Below are 17,696 nucleotides of genomic sequence, written 5' to 3'. Positions count from 1 at the left end.
CCACTACTTTGTTAGGCAAGCAGCCACTAAATTGTAGCTGCTCAACTTAAGGAAATCATTGACGTGCTCATGGCTACTCGACACCTTTATCTGCTGTCAGAATATGGTTGGTGTTCTGTTCACCAATTGACAACTGCATTATAATCCCCACACTGCACATACTGGTGTGAACAGAACATATGCCACATTGTCACAGAGTATCCTGTGCGGCAAAATGTTCAAGGTGCAACTGAATGTTAAAGTGCTTGCTTTGGAACTTATGTATGCTACACAAGGACCACCCTGATTGGCCACGAGAACCAGAGTAAGTGAAGTACATCAAATAAATGTCCTGTGGGACTTATTCACCAACACTTCTACTTGCTTTGAAAGCGTACAAACTCAATAACTTGTATCATAACTAATGTTACTGAAAAGGGGTACAGGACACAATATCTTGCATGATGATTGTATTCACATTTTTAGTATAAGATATGAAAACAATCATCATACAAGACCCACAAACTGTACCATTTTTCAATAACACTGGGTATGATACAAGTTAGTGATTGAGTTTTCACACTTTCAAAGCAAAAGTTAAAGTGTCTGTGAATGAGTCCCATAGGACATTTGTTTGGCTTTTTATTTTAGAGAACTTAGGAAGTATTACCCAGCATGTCTGCCTTAGTTTCAACAGTAGATATACGCGGAGTTCAAGGAATGGGCCTCGCAAGGCATACTGGGACACCCCCAAATTGCATCCACAAACTGGAAGGAGTTGGATTTAGCACAGTAAGTGTGCTGATGGCGCACAAAAGACATGTTTTCTTGAGCTTCAAGTAGCTAGGGATGAAATGCATTAGTATAGGTTCACTTGACGATTATACAGGATTAATCAGGACTCTGATGAGTACAGAGAAATGAACAGGTAAGAAAAGCTTATTTCCCAAGGATATTGCATAAGTAGAAGGCAGATAGTGTTGGTAGTACAGATACACATGCCAAGACTTCATCTTCACCTATGGATTCAAACCCATTGGTACTGCGCTTGCACTGAATTACTATGACATGCATGAGTCAATGTCTGACCTGCTTGCCATGTTCATCCTCCGTCAGAACTTGGCAGATGTCCAGTTTGCTGTATGATAAGTGCATTATAGTCACAGCACTGCATGTAAGAGTGGATGGGACTTATGCAAAGTTCTCACAGACTACTCTGTGTGTCAAAAACTACAGTTCTTCAGAGTTTATGATGTTCGCTTAATGGAACTTCAGGAAAATTCCCCAGCATGTCTGCCCTAGTTTCAACTGTAGATATGCTTACTCAGTTCGAGGAATAGGCCTCGCAAAGCAATCTTGGACACCTCCAACTTGCATCCACAAACTGGAAGGAGCTGGATTTAGCACAGTGAGTGCGCTAAAGTCGCATGAAAGACATGGCTTACTGAGCCTCATGTTGCTGTCATGGAAGCCAGTAGTAAAGGCTCATTACGCATGTGTTCGGTAATGTTCAGGATGTAGAAGGCAGTTACTTGACAAGTGGTAAAATATAGTCAAACATATTCCGTCCTGTGGTGTATGAATGTGATGGGCCCTCATTTGGTGGTACTAAGTTGATACAAGTGCACTGATTGGTTGGATTGGGCCTGTGGCCAGCGGAATGAAAACCTCGAGTATGGTGCACAAATGGAACATAAAGCGGACGGTGCAGTGCGAGGCTCACCTTCAGAAGGCTTGGTTTCAATATTCAGATGCTTGGATAAGTATTTATGCTTTGAAAGCAGAATTTCTGGAGATGCTAAAACCAACTAGTGTGAGTGGTGGATGAGTGTTAACAAATTAGTACCGGATTTATATTTGTGGAGGTAAGATGGCCCTTAGTACAAACTCCTTATTTGTTTTTGTCATTATAGGTAGCTGTGGATTTTGGGCCCAAGCTCAGCCAGCACCTAAGCAAGTCTTGACTTTTTTTTATTTTCTATTAAGAATGTGGGACATTAATGTGCCTTATTCACCAACAAACTCTACACACATTGGATGTTACTATTTATGTATCACTGCTGTGTACATTGTGTGCTGTGGTCTTTATTGCTCAAAGTTAAACAATAACTCAAACAGACAAAAAATACCAAGCCTTTTATGAGCAAGTGAGCGAGAAGCAGGCCTTTCAGAAAAGGAATCCAGCAAGATCTCTATATTAAAACAAGCTTTCTGATGAGAGAGCGAGAGACATCCATTCCAGACATACAAGTCAAAATGCTGCACCTCTTGCCTTGGAAGAGTGGACAGGATACTAAACACAATCATTTAGGCAAAAAGCATTATTATATCTGCTCCCATTAAATACACAATTAGCCCAAAATACTTAAATGAAAAGTTAAACACAGACCAGAATCTGAAAACAAACCAGCCCTCCATGCACTACTTAGTTGTATGGTATGGAGAGGCCAAAGTGAGTAGAGAGTTTGAAAGATTCTCTGGCCATTCCATCTAACCCCGCTGCGCACATCTGTAGGCAGATGAAAAATGTACGAAAAACCTAATAATGCAATCCAAGCTAAGTGCCTGCTTGCCGTGGGGGTTTGGATAAGGCAGGTTAAAGGCAGTTAAGTTAAAAACAAGCTGGGGTAAACCGGCTAATTTTGCTGAATGCATGGAAGCTCATGAAAAGATCAATAGGAAACAGAACTGCTGGTGTGAAGCACTATGTTCTGTTTCGTTTCTTTGATCAGCTTAACCTATGGCTAGTAGGCTTCAATTGGGGAGTAAAATCGAGAGGACAAAAATAAGGTTATGAAAACCTGGTGAATAGAAGACGTAAAAGGAGATCATTAAAGTATTTCCAGCTCTATGCCACTATTATGAGGGTAGCCGATAGTGACAGCGTTTGCAGTGGACCATCATATTAAGGAGGAAAAAAAACACTTTTTTTTTTCTTTTTTTTTTTAAGGTCAAGATTAACATGGTTTCAAACCTGGTTGCCATCTTTGAAGCTTAATCCAAAATCAATCAACTTGAAGCATTCCTCTTCAGCACTCCACAGAATGTTGCGCGGTTTGAGGTCAGCATGGACATAACGCTCCCGATGAATGAAGGCCAGGGCATCCAAGACATCTCGTGCACAATGCTGGATGGTCCACATGGAGCAGCCCTGGTGACTTGTATAAAGCAGCAGCTCCGACACACTTATGTCCAGTAGTTCCAGGAGAAGGCAACGTGTAGGCCCATTCAGAGAGAGGTGGTTGGTGAACACTCCATACAATGCAACTGAGGAGAAAACACAGTGTTGTAAATGTATTAAACACTTGTTAAAGTGATGACAGATGGTGAACATCAGAGTTGCTTCTGGTTTGAAACCTACTAGATGAATAAGAACTGGTGTTACATTTGGTATGTGCAACATGGTGCCCCCTTCTATGGAGAGCCAACCCACTATAGACGCAACCACTTACACATTGATAGAAGCAACAAAACTATGTTCCCCGTACAATTCGTTCTATGCAGTTCTCAGTATTTAAAAGTACAGAGCTTGAGGAGTTTGCTGTTTAGGTAGAATTTACTTTGCAGTAACTCATTTTATGGGTAAACAATGTCAGGGGAATCACTATGGATAAAGGTGGTGAAAGATCTCTTACTTTCCTTAACTCTCAGTTAACTTGTCCGAGATTCAAGTTAGCTATTCGCCTTTTGCAAATAATAATACTTAGACTTTCACAATTGTTCAATGTAACTTGCCGAATTAGATTATGGTGTCTACACTCTGACAGGGCACAGAAGAATTAGTAGAAATATTATAGGCCGATAGATGTAGTGTTAATTTCCAGTTCAAACTAGGATGACCTGATTTTCAGGGGGAAATTAAAAAAATAAAATAATTAAAAAAAAAAACACACACAAAAAAAAGTACTATTATTATTAAATATTGGCACCACCTCTGAATGCTTAAGGGCTACAATGAAAGAAGCCCCTTTTCAGATATTCAACATTACACACAAACCTCTGTTTGATTAAAATTAAAGACCCCTTCACCTGGAATGAGTTCTAAGGGAGGGACAGCGATCCTGCAGTGATGATGAACTTTGCAGAAGCCGATTGATCCCTTAATAGAGCCTGTTGTGTAAAGTGAACAAGACTGTGCAGCCCAGAAGGCGACTCTTTAATCCCTAATTGCTACCCCCGCACCCCTCCTGGGTGCAGAGCCCCCCTTTTTTGGGGGGGGTCTAGGCTAAACAGCGCCGTCTTCAAAGGACATGTTGTTTTCTATCTGGGGGCTTTAGCCTGCCCATAGACTTACCACCTGCTCGCTCCATCGTCACTCTCATATCCTTTGTCCCACTTTGTCCATTGCATGAATACACCATGCCTCTTTGTGCTTAGCCTTCCCCACAGCATGGACCAAGTACTTCTGTCCATCCACCGCTTCAGTTTTAGGAGCTATTTTTTTCCTTTGTGTTTGAAAACATGAGCACTCATGTGGAGTGGTTACTTGCTCCATCCTTCTTCTCCTTTTGCCTCTTTCCCCCTACCACTCACCCAATCCAAACCAGATCACCCTCACAAACCCAAATGGCTTACAGTGTTCTACGACTCATAAATAAAACAGCTCTCCCTATCCCCCACCACTCTCCTTCTTCGTTGTTTACATCCATCTTGCCCCACCGCCCGAATTTCCTCCACATTTACCACAAAAAGAGCTATGACGGCCCGCAATGGCCGCACCATAGCACTTTGTTTTACTTTAAGCCATCCTTGACAAACATTATAAAGCCAAATAGCTAATGCATAGCTATTTGGCAGTGTTATGTTTTGTTTAACAGATAACACAGCAGCATGAAATAAAAACCAAGCATTTTTAAATTTGTCTTGCAGACAGCTCAAGTTCAGACCTATGATGTCTATATATTATGGCTGCGCTCTATAGGTCTGGTCGTAGGCTGTCTCTGTTCTTCCTGTGCCAGGGTACACAGGAGTCTTTACATGCATAGACATGTTTACATGGTTGGGCATGTGCTGAGGTTAGAGGCCCGCAAACATTAGAATACTCTTTCTTAAAAGAGCCTCACCACAATACAGCCTCTTTGGTACCTGCACCACTTGTTCCCATGCATACACTGCAATATGGTTCAACATATGAGTACTAATAATAGAGCAGTGCACTTTCAAAAACCCTGAATGTTCCTTTCCACCTCCTAGGTTAACAGATGAGCAGACAGAAGAAGCAGGGATGTGGAATTTAATAAAATATCTACTTGTCGATGGGACAGGTTACTTCTTAACTCTACTTGTCTGGTAAAAAAAATCTACTTGTCCCTGCTGCGCCATATAGTGTGGCAACAAATTATGGCAGCAATCTCATTACGTAAGAGCCCTGATAATAGCCTCTCTGATTATGCCAGGGCTACTACTATATAAGGGCTTGAATAGTCACAATTTCAATCCCTACTATACCAATTTCCTTATTTTGCCACCTTTCCGTAGATCTACCTACTGGAGGAAGCTGTCCAGGGCTGGAATGCCTAAGGGTCTGCAAACCTATTAACTTGCATGTTTTAAGAATTTTCACCAGCTTGCCTCTAATTTTTTCCAAAATGAGAAAGGTTGGACATTCTCTCCTGACAAGGGCAGAAGTAGACGTTTTTCCAGGGTTGGGAAAAAAGTGGTTGGAGCGAAAGTGAACTTGTAAACCCTCAATAGATTTTCACTTGAGAAAATCTACACATGCATATTTGCTCGTGCTAAAATACAGTTCACAAATATTTTCTAAGAGTACAATTTCCTGGTCCATTTCTGTAAGTTCTTGTGAATTAATCAAAGTCACTAATTCAAAGACATATACCATGGGTGCACTTTTGCGACTATCTTCAAAAAATGGGTTCCCTAATTAGGTCTGGCGTTAACAAAGACATTTAGTTTCTATTAAACTTCTATTTCTCTAGCTATTTATTGTCTGGCTTTACTGTGAGTGATCAAATTGTGCTCTTTCACAAGGATCATATTGGCACACAAAGTAGTTTTGTTCAGTGCCAGAAACCACTGTGGCAATCATTGGTGTAACGAAACTAGATGGGGCGCCAATGCAAAGATCATGGATGGCCCCCCCACTCCAGACTCAGTCAGGGCAGCTGCTGCGCTGAGGGGGCCTACTGGAGGTGGGCTGAGGGTGTTTGTTACGCCACTGGTGTCAATGCGTGCTGAGATCAAAAACGTTATTCTTTTTTCAGTGTTTGTTTCAATGATGAGGGCCTGACAGCTCCCACAACAATAATGTGTTACAAAAGCCATGTCAAAACAAGACATGCACTGACTAAACCAAAAGGCTCTCAAAAATTTTGGATCGGCAGACTTTGCCAGTGCTTGTTTATTTTCATACTTCCTATAATCTTGTTGAAAATGGTTACACTGATTTTCCAATAGAAATACTTTTGGAAATACTAGCAGGCATCAACACATTTTACTAAACGACGCAAAGAAATAGCACCAAAAACCTCTAACTTTTATAGGGGAAGAAATATTTTACTACTAAGTTGGTAAATGCAATATACCAGTTTATCTGCCTTACCAAGATGTTGTTCAAAGCAGCTGCATATCCTGCCTCCCATTTCAATATTAGTGGTGTAGCTAGGTTACAATGGTCCCTAAAGGAAGCAGTGGAGATGTGCCCTTTTACCTCTATCTTAGTAGCAAAAGAAAACAAAAAACATTTGTGCGGAGAGGACCACTCGAACCTGGGCCCCGGTCAAACTGCACCTGATGAATGACAGATAGCTACACTGCTAGTCACTATCTTGCTGCTAAATATCTGGAGGAGGTGTATGATTTTTTGTGCAAGTGTGTTCATAGCGTGACCATTTATTTGGGGGGGTGGAGTACAGCCATCCCATGGGGCCGCTCCCCTCCCCCGATCCCTGGTGGCTAGATACCTGCTTGGGGATGACACTCCTGTGGGATCTCCAAGCAGGGATCCAATGGGCAGAGGTACCAATGGGAAGGGGAGAATCTCACCTTTCCAATGATTCCTCTCCCGATCTAATTAGTGCTTGGCACAGGGGTGCGGTGGGGGCTGCGATATCCATCCGAGCACTGATTTAGTGAAAGTAAAACGAGCCAATTGGCTCATTTTTCTCTAAATTTTTACTGCAACAATGTCGGTGCACTCAGCGCACAATATACTCACTGCTGAAGAAGAAACAAAAAACACAAATGAGGTTAGTCGGAAAACTCTTGCAGAGCAGCCAAATGCTTAAAACAATAAATAAAAAATAAAGGACATCCTCTGGTGCAGCGAGGCCTTCATTTAGTGCGTGTGTCGGCCATTGGCCACACGAGTCTGCACAGCACAGTGATTAATGTGCACGTGGACCAGCTCTCAAAAGCACGGACATACTTTCATTTTTGCAAAAAGGGTTGGGACACTGGGATAGTCCTAGAACAATAAGGTTTGGCTGAGCCAATATGGCATGTCTGGCCACCACACTTTGAACACAAACCCACAATAATGAAATACATGAGTTGTTGGAAGACAGTTACTTTTGCTTAAAAAATTAACAGGTTATAAACAGGCTTTTAATAAATGTCTGCATTTTCTCATATGGGCAAGGTGACGTATGTTGTGACCATCACAAAACATGACGGGGAGGAAATTGTGAGCTGTAATCCGTGGGCAGGAAAATCTTCATCTCATGTCTTTAATAGGATTGGAAGTATTGAAACTCTGGTTTGTGGTAGGTAAGAACTGTTTTATTTGGTTATTCAAACAGGATCCCAGCCTTTGGGCTTCGTATTCCATAAGTAACCCTTCCATTTAACTTTATTATGGAAAGTAACATCAGCCCGGAATGCTGGGGAGGCAGTGACCTAATGCCAATACTCCTGGGCGTGATTTCAACTGAAGACTGTGCCCTCCTGGAAGCAGCCCTGGTCCACCACAGAGTGTCAGCTTTGTGAATATTTCAACAAAACACTGCTGCATCTATTGCACACTTTTCTGGCCTTTTTAATACATAGGCAAAAATTGGTACGGCCATCTTTAAGAGCCTTGCAAATTAGATCATGCCGTCCAGCTGTAATCGCCTTACTGGGAGGGGACTCAGTGCAATTAGCGTGCAAAGCAGTGTGATTTTGAACCTCGCCTCCAAGGAGTAGAAAAATGCTAGCTTCTGACTGATCTCTTCACTGATCCTCGCACCAAGTCAAGGGCTAAACTTTGGTGACCTTGAGGAAGTAGCAGGCATATAGCACTTTATAATCTGGGACTTGCAATTATTTTTATCTGTATCAAGCAAACCAAGCCGGCGACTATAGCAAACTGAAAATATCCTGTTCCTTAGGCCCCTAAAATCAATTTCTCAAGTAAACAGCACTTTACTGAGCACATCATAATTGCAATGCAAAAATACTTTCTAGCATGTGGTTTGAACAGTATGATTGGCCTCTTTACTTGACCACTTCCCTGATCAGATCACAGAGTCGAGGGCTGAACACTGGTGCCCTTGAGGAAGTAGCAGGCACATAGCACTTCATACTACGGGATCTGCAATTATTCTTATTTGTTTTTATCACCAACTATCATGCCAACGACTGTATAACAAACTGCAAATATCCTGCTTCTTAGGCCCTTAGCTCAATCTCTCAAGTAAAAAGCACTTTACTTAGTCTATCACAATTGCAACACAAAAGTATTTTCTAGCAAGTGATTTGCCAAGTACGATTAGCCGCTTACTTGATGAAAGAAACATATAGAAGACAATGTATTAGGGGAGCCCACTGAAGCAAGCTTTGGGTAAATTTTTAATATTTTAAATATAATATTTTACTGATTGTATAGCCAATTTTACATGTTTTAATGGACTTACTGTTCTTACTGTTCTGTTATGGCTATTTTTAAGTATTTTAAATGTACGTGTAATGGTTTTAATTAGCTGTGCATGTCAAATAAATAAACCTGAACTTTGAATCTAACTTTGTGTCAGGACAGGGACGAGGAATACACAAGTGCAAATCTTACCAAAGAAGCAAGGTCTATTCTTGGATTTAAAGTAAAAACTCCTGAAGTTGGAATCCGAGGACCAATAGGTTGCACGCATTAGGTCCTCCAGCCTTGCTCCTTCTGAAAAAGTCTTAGATGCCAGAGCACCTTACTAGAATGGGTTCCATGCATACTGGCATCAATACCAGCCTCCTACATTATCCCATGTGCCCAGCTAGCAATGGCAGGGGGAAGTGATGGCCTAGAAATACGGTCAGAGAAAACAAAAAGTGGCTGTTCAGTCTGTGGTCCTACCACCTTATTCATACTCTCAATATGTTTTTCAACATTCCATCTCACACAGTTTCAGATTGCCCTGATATTTCCCTGGAGTAAGACGGTATACTTCTACACAGACTAAAAGTTACTAAAAGTTGCCCCTTCTGCAATGAAGGTCCTGCCAGGTAGTATGGCCTTAACATCAGACACTGCTCTGTATGATAAAATGCATAGCAACACTGCTAATTTAACTTATTCTGTAGCTGTGAAAGGAATAGGTTCAGGGCTGTACATACCACAATTTCAAATACCTTAGTTCGGGCAACAAAGACACTTCAATATCTATCAAAAGCTTTCTTGCGATGGGGGTGTTCACCCACCTGAGAACCACTTGTTGATATATGCCCAGTTTATATTGGTGAATGAAATGCGTAAACTACCAAGTAAACTAATCCTTGGATAGGTAGACTAGAAAAAAAGTTTAGTACATGCAAGAACTCAGAACCATGGTGTCCAGTTGCCTTCGCACATCCCAAATAACCCATCTTTTCCAGCTGAACTTAGTGTGACTGTTCTCCCCGATGCCTTTTGAAGATGTCCCTCAGCTGGCTCCGCAAGGGCTGGGATTTTCCACCACCCCCGTAATCCTTGGGTACATAATCCAGCAATAACAGCAAATGGTGGTAGCTCTCATGGCTCCAATCTTGTAGGGAATCACCTGTCACCACTTCGTCTGGATCCAGCAGCCAGTTGAAGTACTTGTTATGTTTCCTGATCTACCAGACTTACCGTGGCGGGTTATCCTGCCAGGGAAAGGCTGGCAGAGGGGCTGCCCCTGTGCATGGGACTTTGCATGGGCCCGGTGCAGTGCCTCGTCGCGCAGGTCATTGCCCGATTTTCCATGCGTAGCCGCCGTCAATGTCCCAGCCAGGCCTTTCTGTGGGCTGGCGGGCGGAAACAATGTTTCCACCCGCCGGCCCACAGAAAGGTTCTTTATTTGGCCGGCAGGAATCCTGGGTTGCTGGCGGTCAGTGTTTTGACCGCCAGAATGAACACCATAATCTCCGACTAGGTGAGATCTATTCTTAGTTGGGAAGACTGGAGTCTTTGGAACATTGCCTATATTGATGAGGAAAGCAGGCCTATAACTCTCACATTCTGTTACAGACAGCTAGTGGGGCCCCTTTATTCCATGACAAATCTAGGTAACCTTTTTCAAGGTGGAGGCTGGTCTTGACGGAGTTTATGACAAATACTAATTTTGGTAAATCGTTTATCATGGCGTGTAGTCCAAAGTGCAAACAGCTCTCTACTCTTTCTTTTGGCAAAGGTTGTTTACAAACCTCAAGCACTTTTTCCTACTGGGGAGTTACATTTGACACAGCTGGATCACGGGCTCCTAATATTGCGTAATGTAGGATAACGTTATCCAGGGCAGTAGGCTTGCTATGCAGCTTATCTCAGCCCCTGGGGTAAAGACCTTCCTTCTCCTGCTATTACAGATCTATAAGACTCAATGTTTCTCTGCTACAGCTTACAAGTCCGAGATATGGGGTATTGGAAATTGTTACGCTATCCAGGTCGAAGAAAACTTTGTAGAAAAGCCCTCACCGCTCCTGTATCAACCTCTCATTTTATCCGTCATAAGGAACTGGGTTAGACTTTGACCTATCTGGCAGATTGCATCAGCGCACACCCCCTTTGCTGTGTCTAGCCATCTGGCGACCTGAGGAGGCTTGCTTAACTAGAAACATAATTTCTGGCTGTCTTGAGTGTGAAAAAGATGTCTCCATTCCATGGCTAACATATGTGAAGGAAACGTTTCAAAAGACTGGTTTGCCTCACACATTCTCTGAATCGGGATCTAGTAGTAGCTTAAACAAACAAGTATTGGTTGTTCTTTCTGTACAACTGGTAGTCTGATCTCAGTCACTGCCAATGACAACACAAGAGTTGGTTCTTCTGCAGATAAGCAAATAAGTTGCAACACGTGACTGAGTGTGTGCGTAAAGAACACCAAGCCGAATGGGTCAAGGACAGTTGGAAACTGCTCATTACAACTTTGTCCTATTGGCATGTTATGATATCACACAAAAAACCTGTACTTAGGGCTAGAGAACCACTCTGTGAGGGCCCACCTACTTTCAAGTCCTAGACTTTTTGTTAACAAACTGATACGAAAGCTGAAGCCTAAAGACAGCAAATACCAGAATGCAATGCCAAGGCATTAAAAAATGTGCCTTATTTGGCAACTTCACCTCCACTGTAGTAAAAACAGCTCCGTAAAGCTGCCAGTCGTGCTTGCTACTGAATAAGCCTCCACATTAAATACAAAATAAAAATAAACTACAGACACCCAATGAGCTTGTTGGCAGAAGGAGTCAATCAACTGCTATGTGACTGAAAGCCACACAGAATTCCATCAGCTAATTATATCTGTCTGTACTAGAGAACTACCTAATCAAAAAAGTAAACATGAAACTACAAGTCCCACAAACCAGTATTTCTGGCGAAGAAAATGGACCTGGGTAAATGGAAAAACTGTTTAATTCGTGCTCCCTCTTAGCATACTTTCCTTACAAGGAAACTACATGAGATTAGCAACAGTTCCGAACTGTTTCCAGCTGGAAGCACCAATGTTTACCTCTATATCTATTTTCTAGTTTACCTTCTAGCTACTGCAACGTTGTGTTTTCAAAAACTGGAACCTCAGAAAACAACTGACTGACGTAGAAAGGAAAACATACACTCTTCACCCGCTATTTGTGCTTGAGGCTGCAGAGTCTGGTTAACGGGAGTGTTCTTTTTACATGCCTCAGTCATTCCTGTCGGTGTGAGGAAAGGAGTAGTCCTGGGAACTCACGAATGCTGTGTTTGAAGTATGTAGCAACAGGGCAACGGCATTTGGTTATTGTGAGCTATTCACTTAATATTCTTGTGCCCAAAATTCAACATAAAAAATAAAACCCAACCTTGAGTAATGTAATCTTTGCAATCGCACTATATATAACAGCAAAACATCGAGGGAAAAAAAACAACGAAAGTGAATCGATCGCACACTAAACACAGTTTTTAAAACAAAATACAATACCATCGAATTCGGTGCGTTTTGTTAAACAACCCCAAAAAATTACTGAGCAAACTTCAGAAAAAGACAAAACGAAGCGATCGTACACTACATGGTCATTAAAACAGAATAAAATACAATTGAATTCAGGCCGTATTAGTAAAGATTCCAAAAAAAGGATGTTTAGAAAACTCGACCGAAAGCAAACGAAGTGGATTCCAAAAGCACAACCATCAGAAAACTCGACCCAAAGCAAACAAAAAAACATAGTGCAACGAAACTCACAAAAATGCACACAAGAGAAATAATACATGAAACAGGGAAAGTCGCTATGGGCTTGAACAACACACAGAACGGAGGGTCACATTTGAACAATTCACCACAGAAAGAAAAGGAAAGGAACTTTGAAAGACCAAATCCAAAGCGAGGGGCATGCTGAAAGCCGATAGGCAAGAAAGATACAGCATGCCTCTGATTAAAAACATGCAACAATGGCTATGTAATCTGGACAGTTGCCCGAAATTTAATGTAGAAAGCTGTAAAACCACTGTTGCAGCTTGTTTGAGTAGGACCATAGAAGGCCTACCAACTAAATATCTTTATAGTGTACCGTGGTGCTGGGAACGTAGTCTGTTTCGTTTTAGGGCTGACACAATTAGGTATCTGATCTGTTATCAGAAGAATCTTGACACCATCACCTGTCCCGTGTGATGGCTGGTCCGAGCACACTATTCGATTCGTAATCCCTTTTATTAAACTCGAGCATTTTAGACAATCTAGATCAGCTCTAAATTGTTTAGTACAACTGAGCGATGACAAGACATGACAAGACACGTTTTTAAATGTTGCCTCTTTTTTTTTGATCGACTGTCCAGTCCCGAAGCACAATGCAGTTTGATTAAGCTAGCACTTTTGTCTCAATTGTAACAGGGTATGTTTTGAGATGTTGTCCCCGATTTTATGGCTCTATTCTGTTTATTTTAACTTTAACATAACAGCTATGTGCCTACAACGGGCCAAGAGCGGTTAGTAGCATGTGACAACTTAACTAACACAGCATTAGTGCCTACTGGGGGTCGGCAGCGTTACCACAGAAAAGAAACAACCCCTAACATCTCCCTCCCCCCGCTCCCCTTCAGCTGCTCTAGGCAAGTGTGACAGATGAGCACCTGAACTTAGAAACTTATTGAAGACCCAAAAGGCCACTCAGACGTTGTGCTGTAGTATAAAGTTGAGGCCCCGTTGATTGGGGGAAAAAGTCACAAGACTTTCAGGTAATGGGGACAGAAGAGCTCATTAAATTCAGAGGAAAGATTTTGGATAATAGGCACCCAGATGGTAGAGAGTTTGCCGTTTTGGTAGTCTGCTGCTAGGGATAGTTCACCCATTCCCAGCAGGAACCAAAGTTTGTGGAGCCATGCCGTGTAGTCGGGTATCTGCCTGTACACCAGAGTGATAGTATTACCTGGTAGGCTGCTCCGAGAGCCAGGGCCATCGGTTTCCCTTTCAGGGAGCGAAGTGGGAGGGTTAGCGAATGAGGTAGGCCCATTATGGGATTTGCCCTGAATCGGCTGCTTGTTGTGTTAAAGGCTAGATCGGTATCATTCAATATGCAACCCCAGAAACATTCTAGCTTTTGACCGTGCCACATGAGATGTAGTAGCATACCTGTGTTACTGCATCCCCTCCAACATGTTGCGGCCCTGGACGGTCCCCAGAGTGGATCCAGGCGAGTGTGAGGTACCACTAGAATATTTTGAAAGCTGTTTCGGTGCTGGCTGAGCTGTGGGTGGAGCGGTGGGCCTTATGGAATATATCCCTCCATTCCGTATCTGTCAGTTCTATACCTAGTTCCGCTTCCAACTGCGTTTCCCTGGTGTTTTAGGTGGGTGGGTTTCAGTGCTTAAGAGTGAGTAAATCTCAGATATCAGGCGTGTCTGCTTGACAGAGGAACATCCATTTCTCGAACGGAGTGAGAGGTTTCTGAACGAGGGGTTGAAGCACCAAGTGACCGAACTGCAGTTATTGTAGTCTGTCGGCCTCAATTAAATTATAATCCTTCTTGAGGCGGGCAAACCTTATGATTACCTGTGGGTCAAAAACTCCCCACCTTCTTTACAACCCCCTGCTTGCCATCTGCAGAAACAATCCGAAAAGATGCCTGGGGCGAAGTTGAAGATGGCACATATGGGTGTCATGGGTGAAGGGAAGGAGGTTAGATTTGCCTCGAGTGTGATCGCATCCCACATCAAAGCTGGTGACAGGAGAGAAATATAGGCCCCTTGCTCTATGTTTACGGGGGAGTCAAGGCTCTTTCTAAATGTGGGACTCGGCCACAGCTCAATCCATAAAGCACCAGTGTTTTTCAGCAAGTGGGCAGCTCCATTTGACTAGGAAGTGCAGCTGTGCTGTTTAAAAGTAATGCGTTAGCCAATTCCCTCCCCTCCCGCTTTGCGCGGTGCAGTAGCTGTCTGGATTCCCGTGGGTGTTTCCCATTCCAAAATAATTTAAAGAGCACAGAATGGAGGGTTCTCGGTGGGGTGAGGGGGAAGTGTTTGAAAAAGATATAGGATGCATTGAAAGATGGCCATTTTGATCGTCGCTATGCGAAGCGGAGGGTTGCTTCATGTGAAGGTGGAACTGTAAGATTGAGGATTTGGGGTTTCTGCTCATTTACCCATAGGCCAGATATCGGCCCAAATCTGTGCATTTCGTTGGCTAGGGCAGGAATGGAGACCATCGGATCAGAGAGGGCTAGAATTACAGTATCCGTGTACAGACTGAAGAGGTGATATCTCCGCCACATTTAATCCAGAGATACTGGTATTCACTTGGATTTTCGGTGCCAGTTGCCACATATATGGAGCCAAGAGGAGGGGAGACAGGGGGCAACCCTGTCTTGTTCCTCATCGTATCGGAAAAAGTTGTGAGGACACTCCATTCACCCAGACAGATGTCCTGGACGAATTGTAGGTGCATTTAATCTAGCTCATTAGTTTAGGCTCAAAGCTGAAAAGAGAAAGGAACTCAAGTAGGTAGGGCCAGTATACCCTAACAAATGCTTTCTCGGCATTGATCAGTAGCAGTAGTGCCTTGTGTTTGGATTGATGAATCTTGTCTATTAGGTGCAGGAGGCGCTTAGTGTTGTCCCCACATTGTCTGGTGGGGACAAAGCATGCTTGGTCTGGATGTACCAGACCAGGCATGAGGGGTTTCAGGCGGTGAGTCAGGATACTAGTGAAGAGTTTGGTATTGATATTAAGTAGTGATATGGGTCGATATGACCCACAGAGGGTTGTGGCTTTACCCTGCTTCGGGATCACAGTGATAGATGCGTCCAACACAGTGTCAGTGAGAGAACCGGTATTGGCAAAGAAATTGAAAAACCTTGCAAGGATAGGTGCGAGTTCTGAGCAAAAGGTTTTGTAGAGTGGGGAAAATCCATTGGGCCCCAGGACTTCCAAGGTTTCAGGCGAGCTATGGCAGAGATTACTTCTTCTATGCAGATGGATTTGTCACGGCCCTCCGATGCAGGTTGTCGGGAGTGGTGTGAGGCAGCACTCATTACGATAGGTGGTGAAGTCTTCGGCTGGGTCAGCTGCAGCTGCACAGAGAGACTGGTAGAATTCTCAGAAGCCAGCTGCTATCTGGTGGTCTTTGCGTGCATCAATAGCCTGAGAGGACCATATCACCAGTTTTGAAGCAGCATGGACCCATAGTTTATGCACCAGGAGTCGACCGATGTGATTGCCCCCCAGGTAGAACTTGTGCTTCAACCGAGCTATTGCGTATTCAGCCCTGTTGAGATAGAGTCAGTTCAGCTGCAAGTAGACCTTTTCTAATTCTCTTCATACTCTAGGAGCCCCTGTACGTTTATGGATCTTTTCCTATTCAGTCACTGTTTGTTCTAGCTGGTGTCTTTTCTCTTTGCAAGCGTTATTCTCCACCACAGAGATGGAGATCAGTCCCCCTTGCACTACAAGTCTGAGAGCTTCCCAGAGAGAAGAGCGAGACAATAATCGGTTGTTATTGTTGTTGTTACTAAGGTAGTTTGTGATAACCCTGAGACCCGCCTCCACCGTGCTGGGCGCATGAAATAGTATGTCCTTCAGTTTCCAACTGGAGGGCCGATAGTGTGGTGCATCTATGTGTGTCTTGAGTGTTAGAGGGGGCGTGGTCTGAGATGGACCTAGGTTCGATTGAGGTTTCTTGGGGACTGCAGCTGGAGAAGGCACAGAAGGCCAGGAAATAGTGAATGTGTGCATAGGTTTACTTTGCCACAGAGTAAAAAGTGTAGTTGTGGGTGAGCAGCACAATGTGTGTTAACCAGTTCAGTCTTTTAGCCATTGGAGCCTGGCACGGAAGAAGACTCAGGTTTGAGCTGATCATTGCCTTGATCTGTCCAAGTTGTTATCCCTGACCAAGTTCAGGTCAACCCCCATGAGGATCACTCCGTCTGGGTTTCTTAAGATCGGGGTTAAGGCCTCCATGATGAATGGCTCTTGTTTCATGTTAGGGGCGTACATGGAGGCAACTGTAAAGTGGAAGTTACTGAGTCGCATTCTGTGGACAATCGGTTGACCTTTGGTTTCAGCAACTTTTGTGAGTATCTCTCCAGGGAAGGTTTGAGATACCAGGAGAGCCACCTCTCCCTTCTGCGCCCGAGTCGAGGACCACAATTGCTGGGGAAATCATTTGGAGCACATTCGGGGGACGTCTTTAGGGAGGAGATGGGTCTCTTGCAGAAGGCAAATGTGACTTTAGGAGCATTGTAGAAGAGAGAGTACAGCGGCACATTTTGCAGGGTGGTTGCGGCCTTGTACATTGAGGCTCCTCATTTTAGGTTTCAAGTGGGTAATGGATTAGTAAATGTTTAGGCGAGCAGCATCCGCATTGGGGGAGTGGGTGCCGTTAGTGGGGCAGAAGTGTTGTGTGTTCAGTGGTGTGTGTGAAGTGTGTGTGTGTGAAGTGTGTGTGTGTGAAGTGTGTGTGTGTGTGAAGTGTGTGTGTAGTGTGTGTGTGTGTGTGTGTAGTGTGTGAAGTGTGTGTGTGAAGTGTGTGAAGTGTGTGTGAAGTGTGTGTGGAGTGTGAAGTGTGTGTGTGTGTGTCTGTGTGTGTGTGTGTGTCTGTGTGTGTGTGTGTGTCTGTGTGTCTGTGTGTGTCTGTGTGTGTCTGTGTGTGTCTGTGTGTGTCTGTGTGTGTCTGTGTGTGTCTGTGTGTGTCTGTGTGTGTGGTTAATAAGTACAACAAATGTAAACGTGAGAGCAATAGATACTCAAAGTCCCAAGTCAGGGATGTGTCCACAGATGATGCGAGGCTATGGCGCGGACAAGTCAAACAGTACAGTGTGTTGTCCACTAGTCCCCGCTGCCTTGGGCCCTCAGTTGAAGGGCATGTGAGGCCCTG

General features: G+C 43.6%; 1 protein-coding gene across 1 annotated transcript in view; it reads right to left on the bottom strand.

The window, feature by feature from the left end:
* UHMK1 (U2AF homology motif kinase 1) overlaps positions 1–17,696 on the bottom strand; it is a 155,900-nt gene that overhangs the window by 125,219 nt on the left and 12,985 nt on the right. Inside the window, exon 2 of the mRNA XM_069231097.1 lies at positions 2,954–3,246. Within this exon, the coding sequence (XP_069087198.1) occupies positions 2,954–3,246 (293 nt within the window). The remainder of the gene's footprint in view (positions 1–2,953; positions 3,247–17,696) is intronic.

This window comes from Pleurodeles waltl, chromosome 4_2 (assembly GCF_031143425.1).
Source record: "Pleurodeles waltl isolate 20211129_DDA chromosome 4_2, aPleWal1.hap1.20221129, whole genome shotgun sequence".
Classification (NCBI taxonomy): domain Eukaryota; kingdom Metazoa; phylum Chordata; class Amphibia; order Caudata; family Salamandridae; genus Pleurodeles; species Pleurodeles waltl.
The sequence above is the reverse complement of the archived record's forward strand: the minus strand, read 5'-3'. Positions and strand labels throughout refer to the sequence as shown.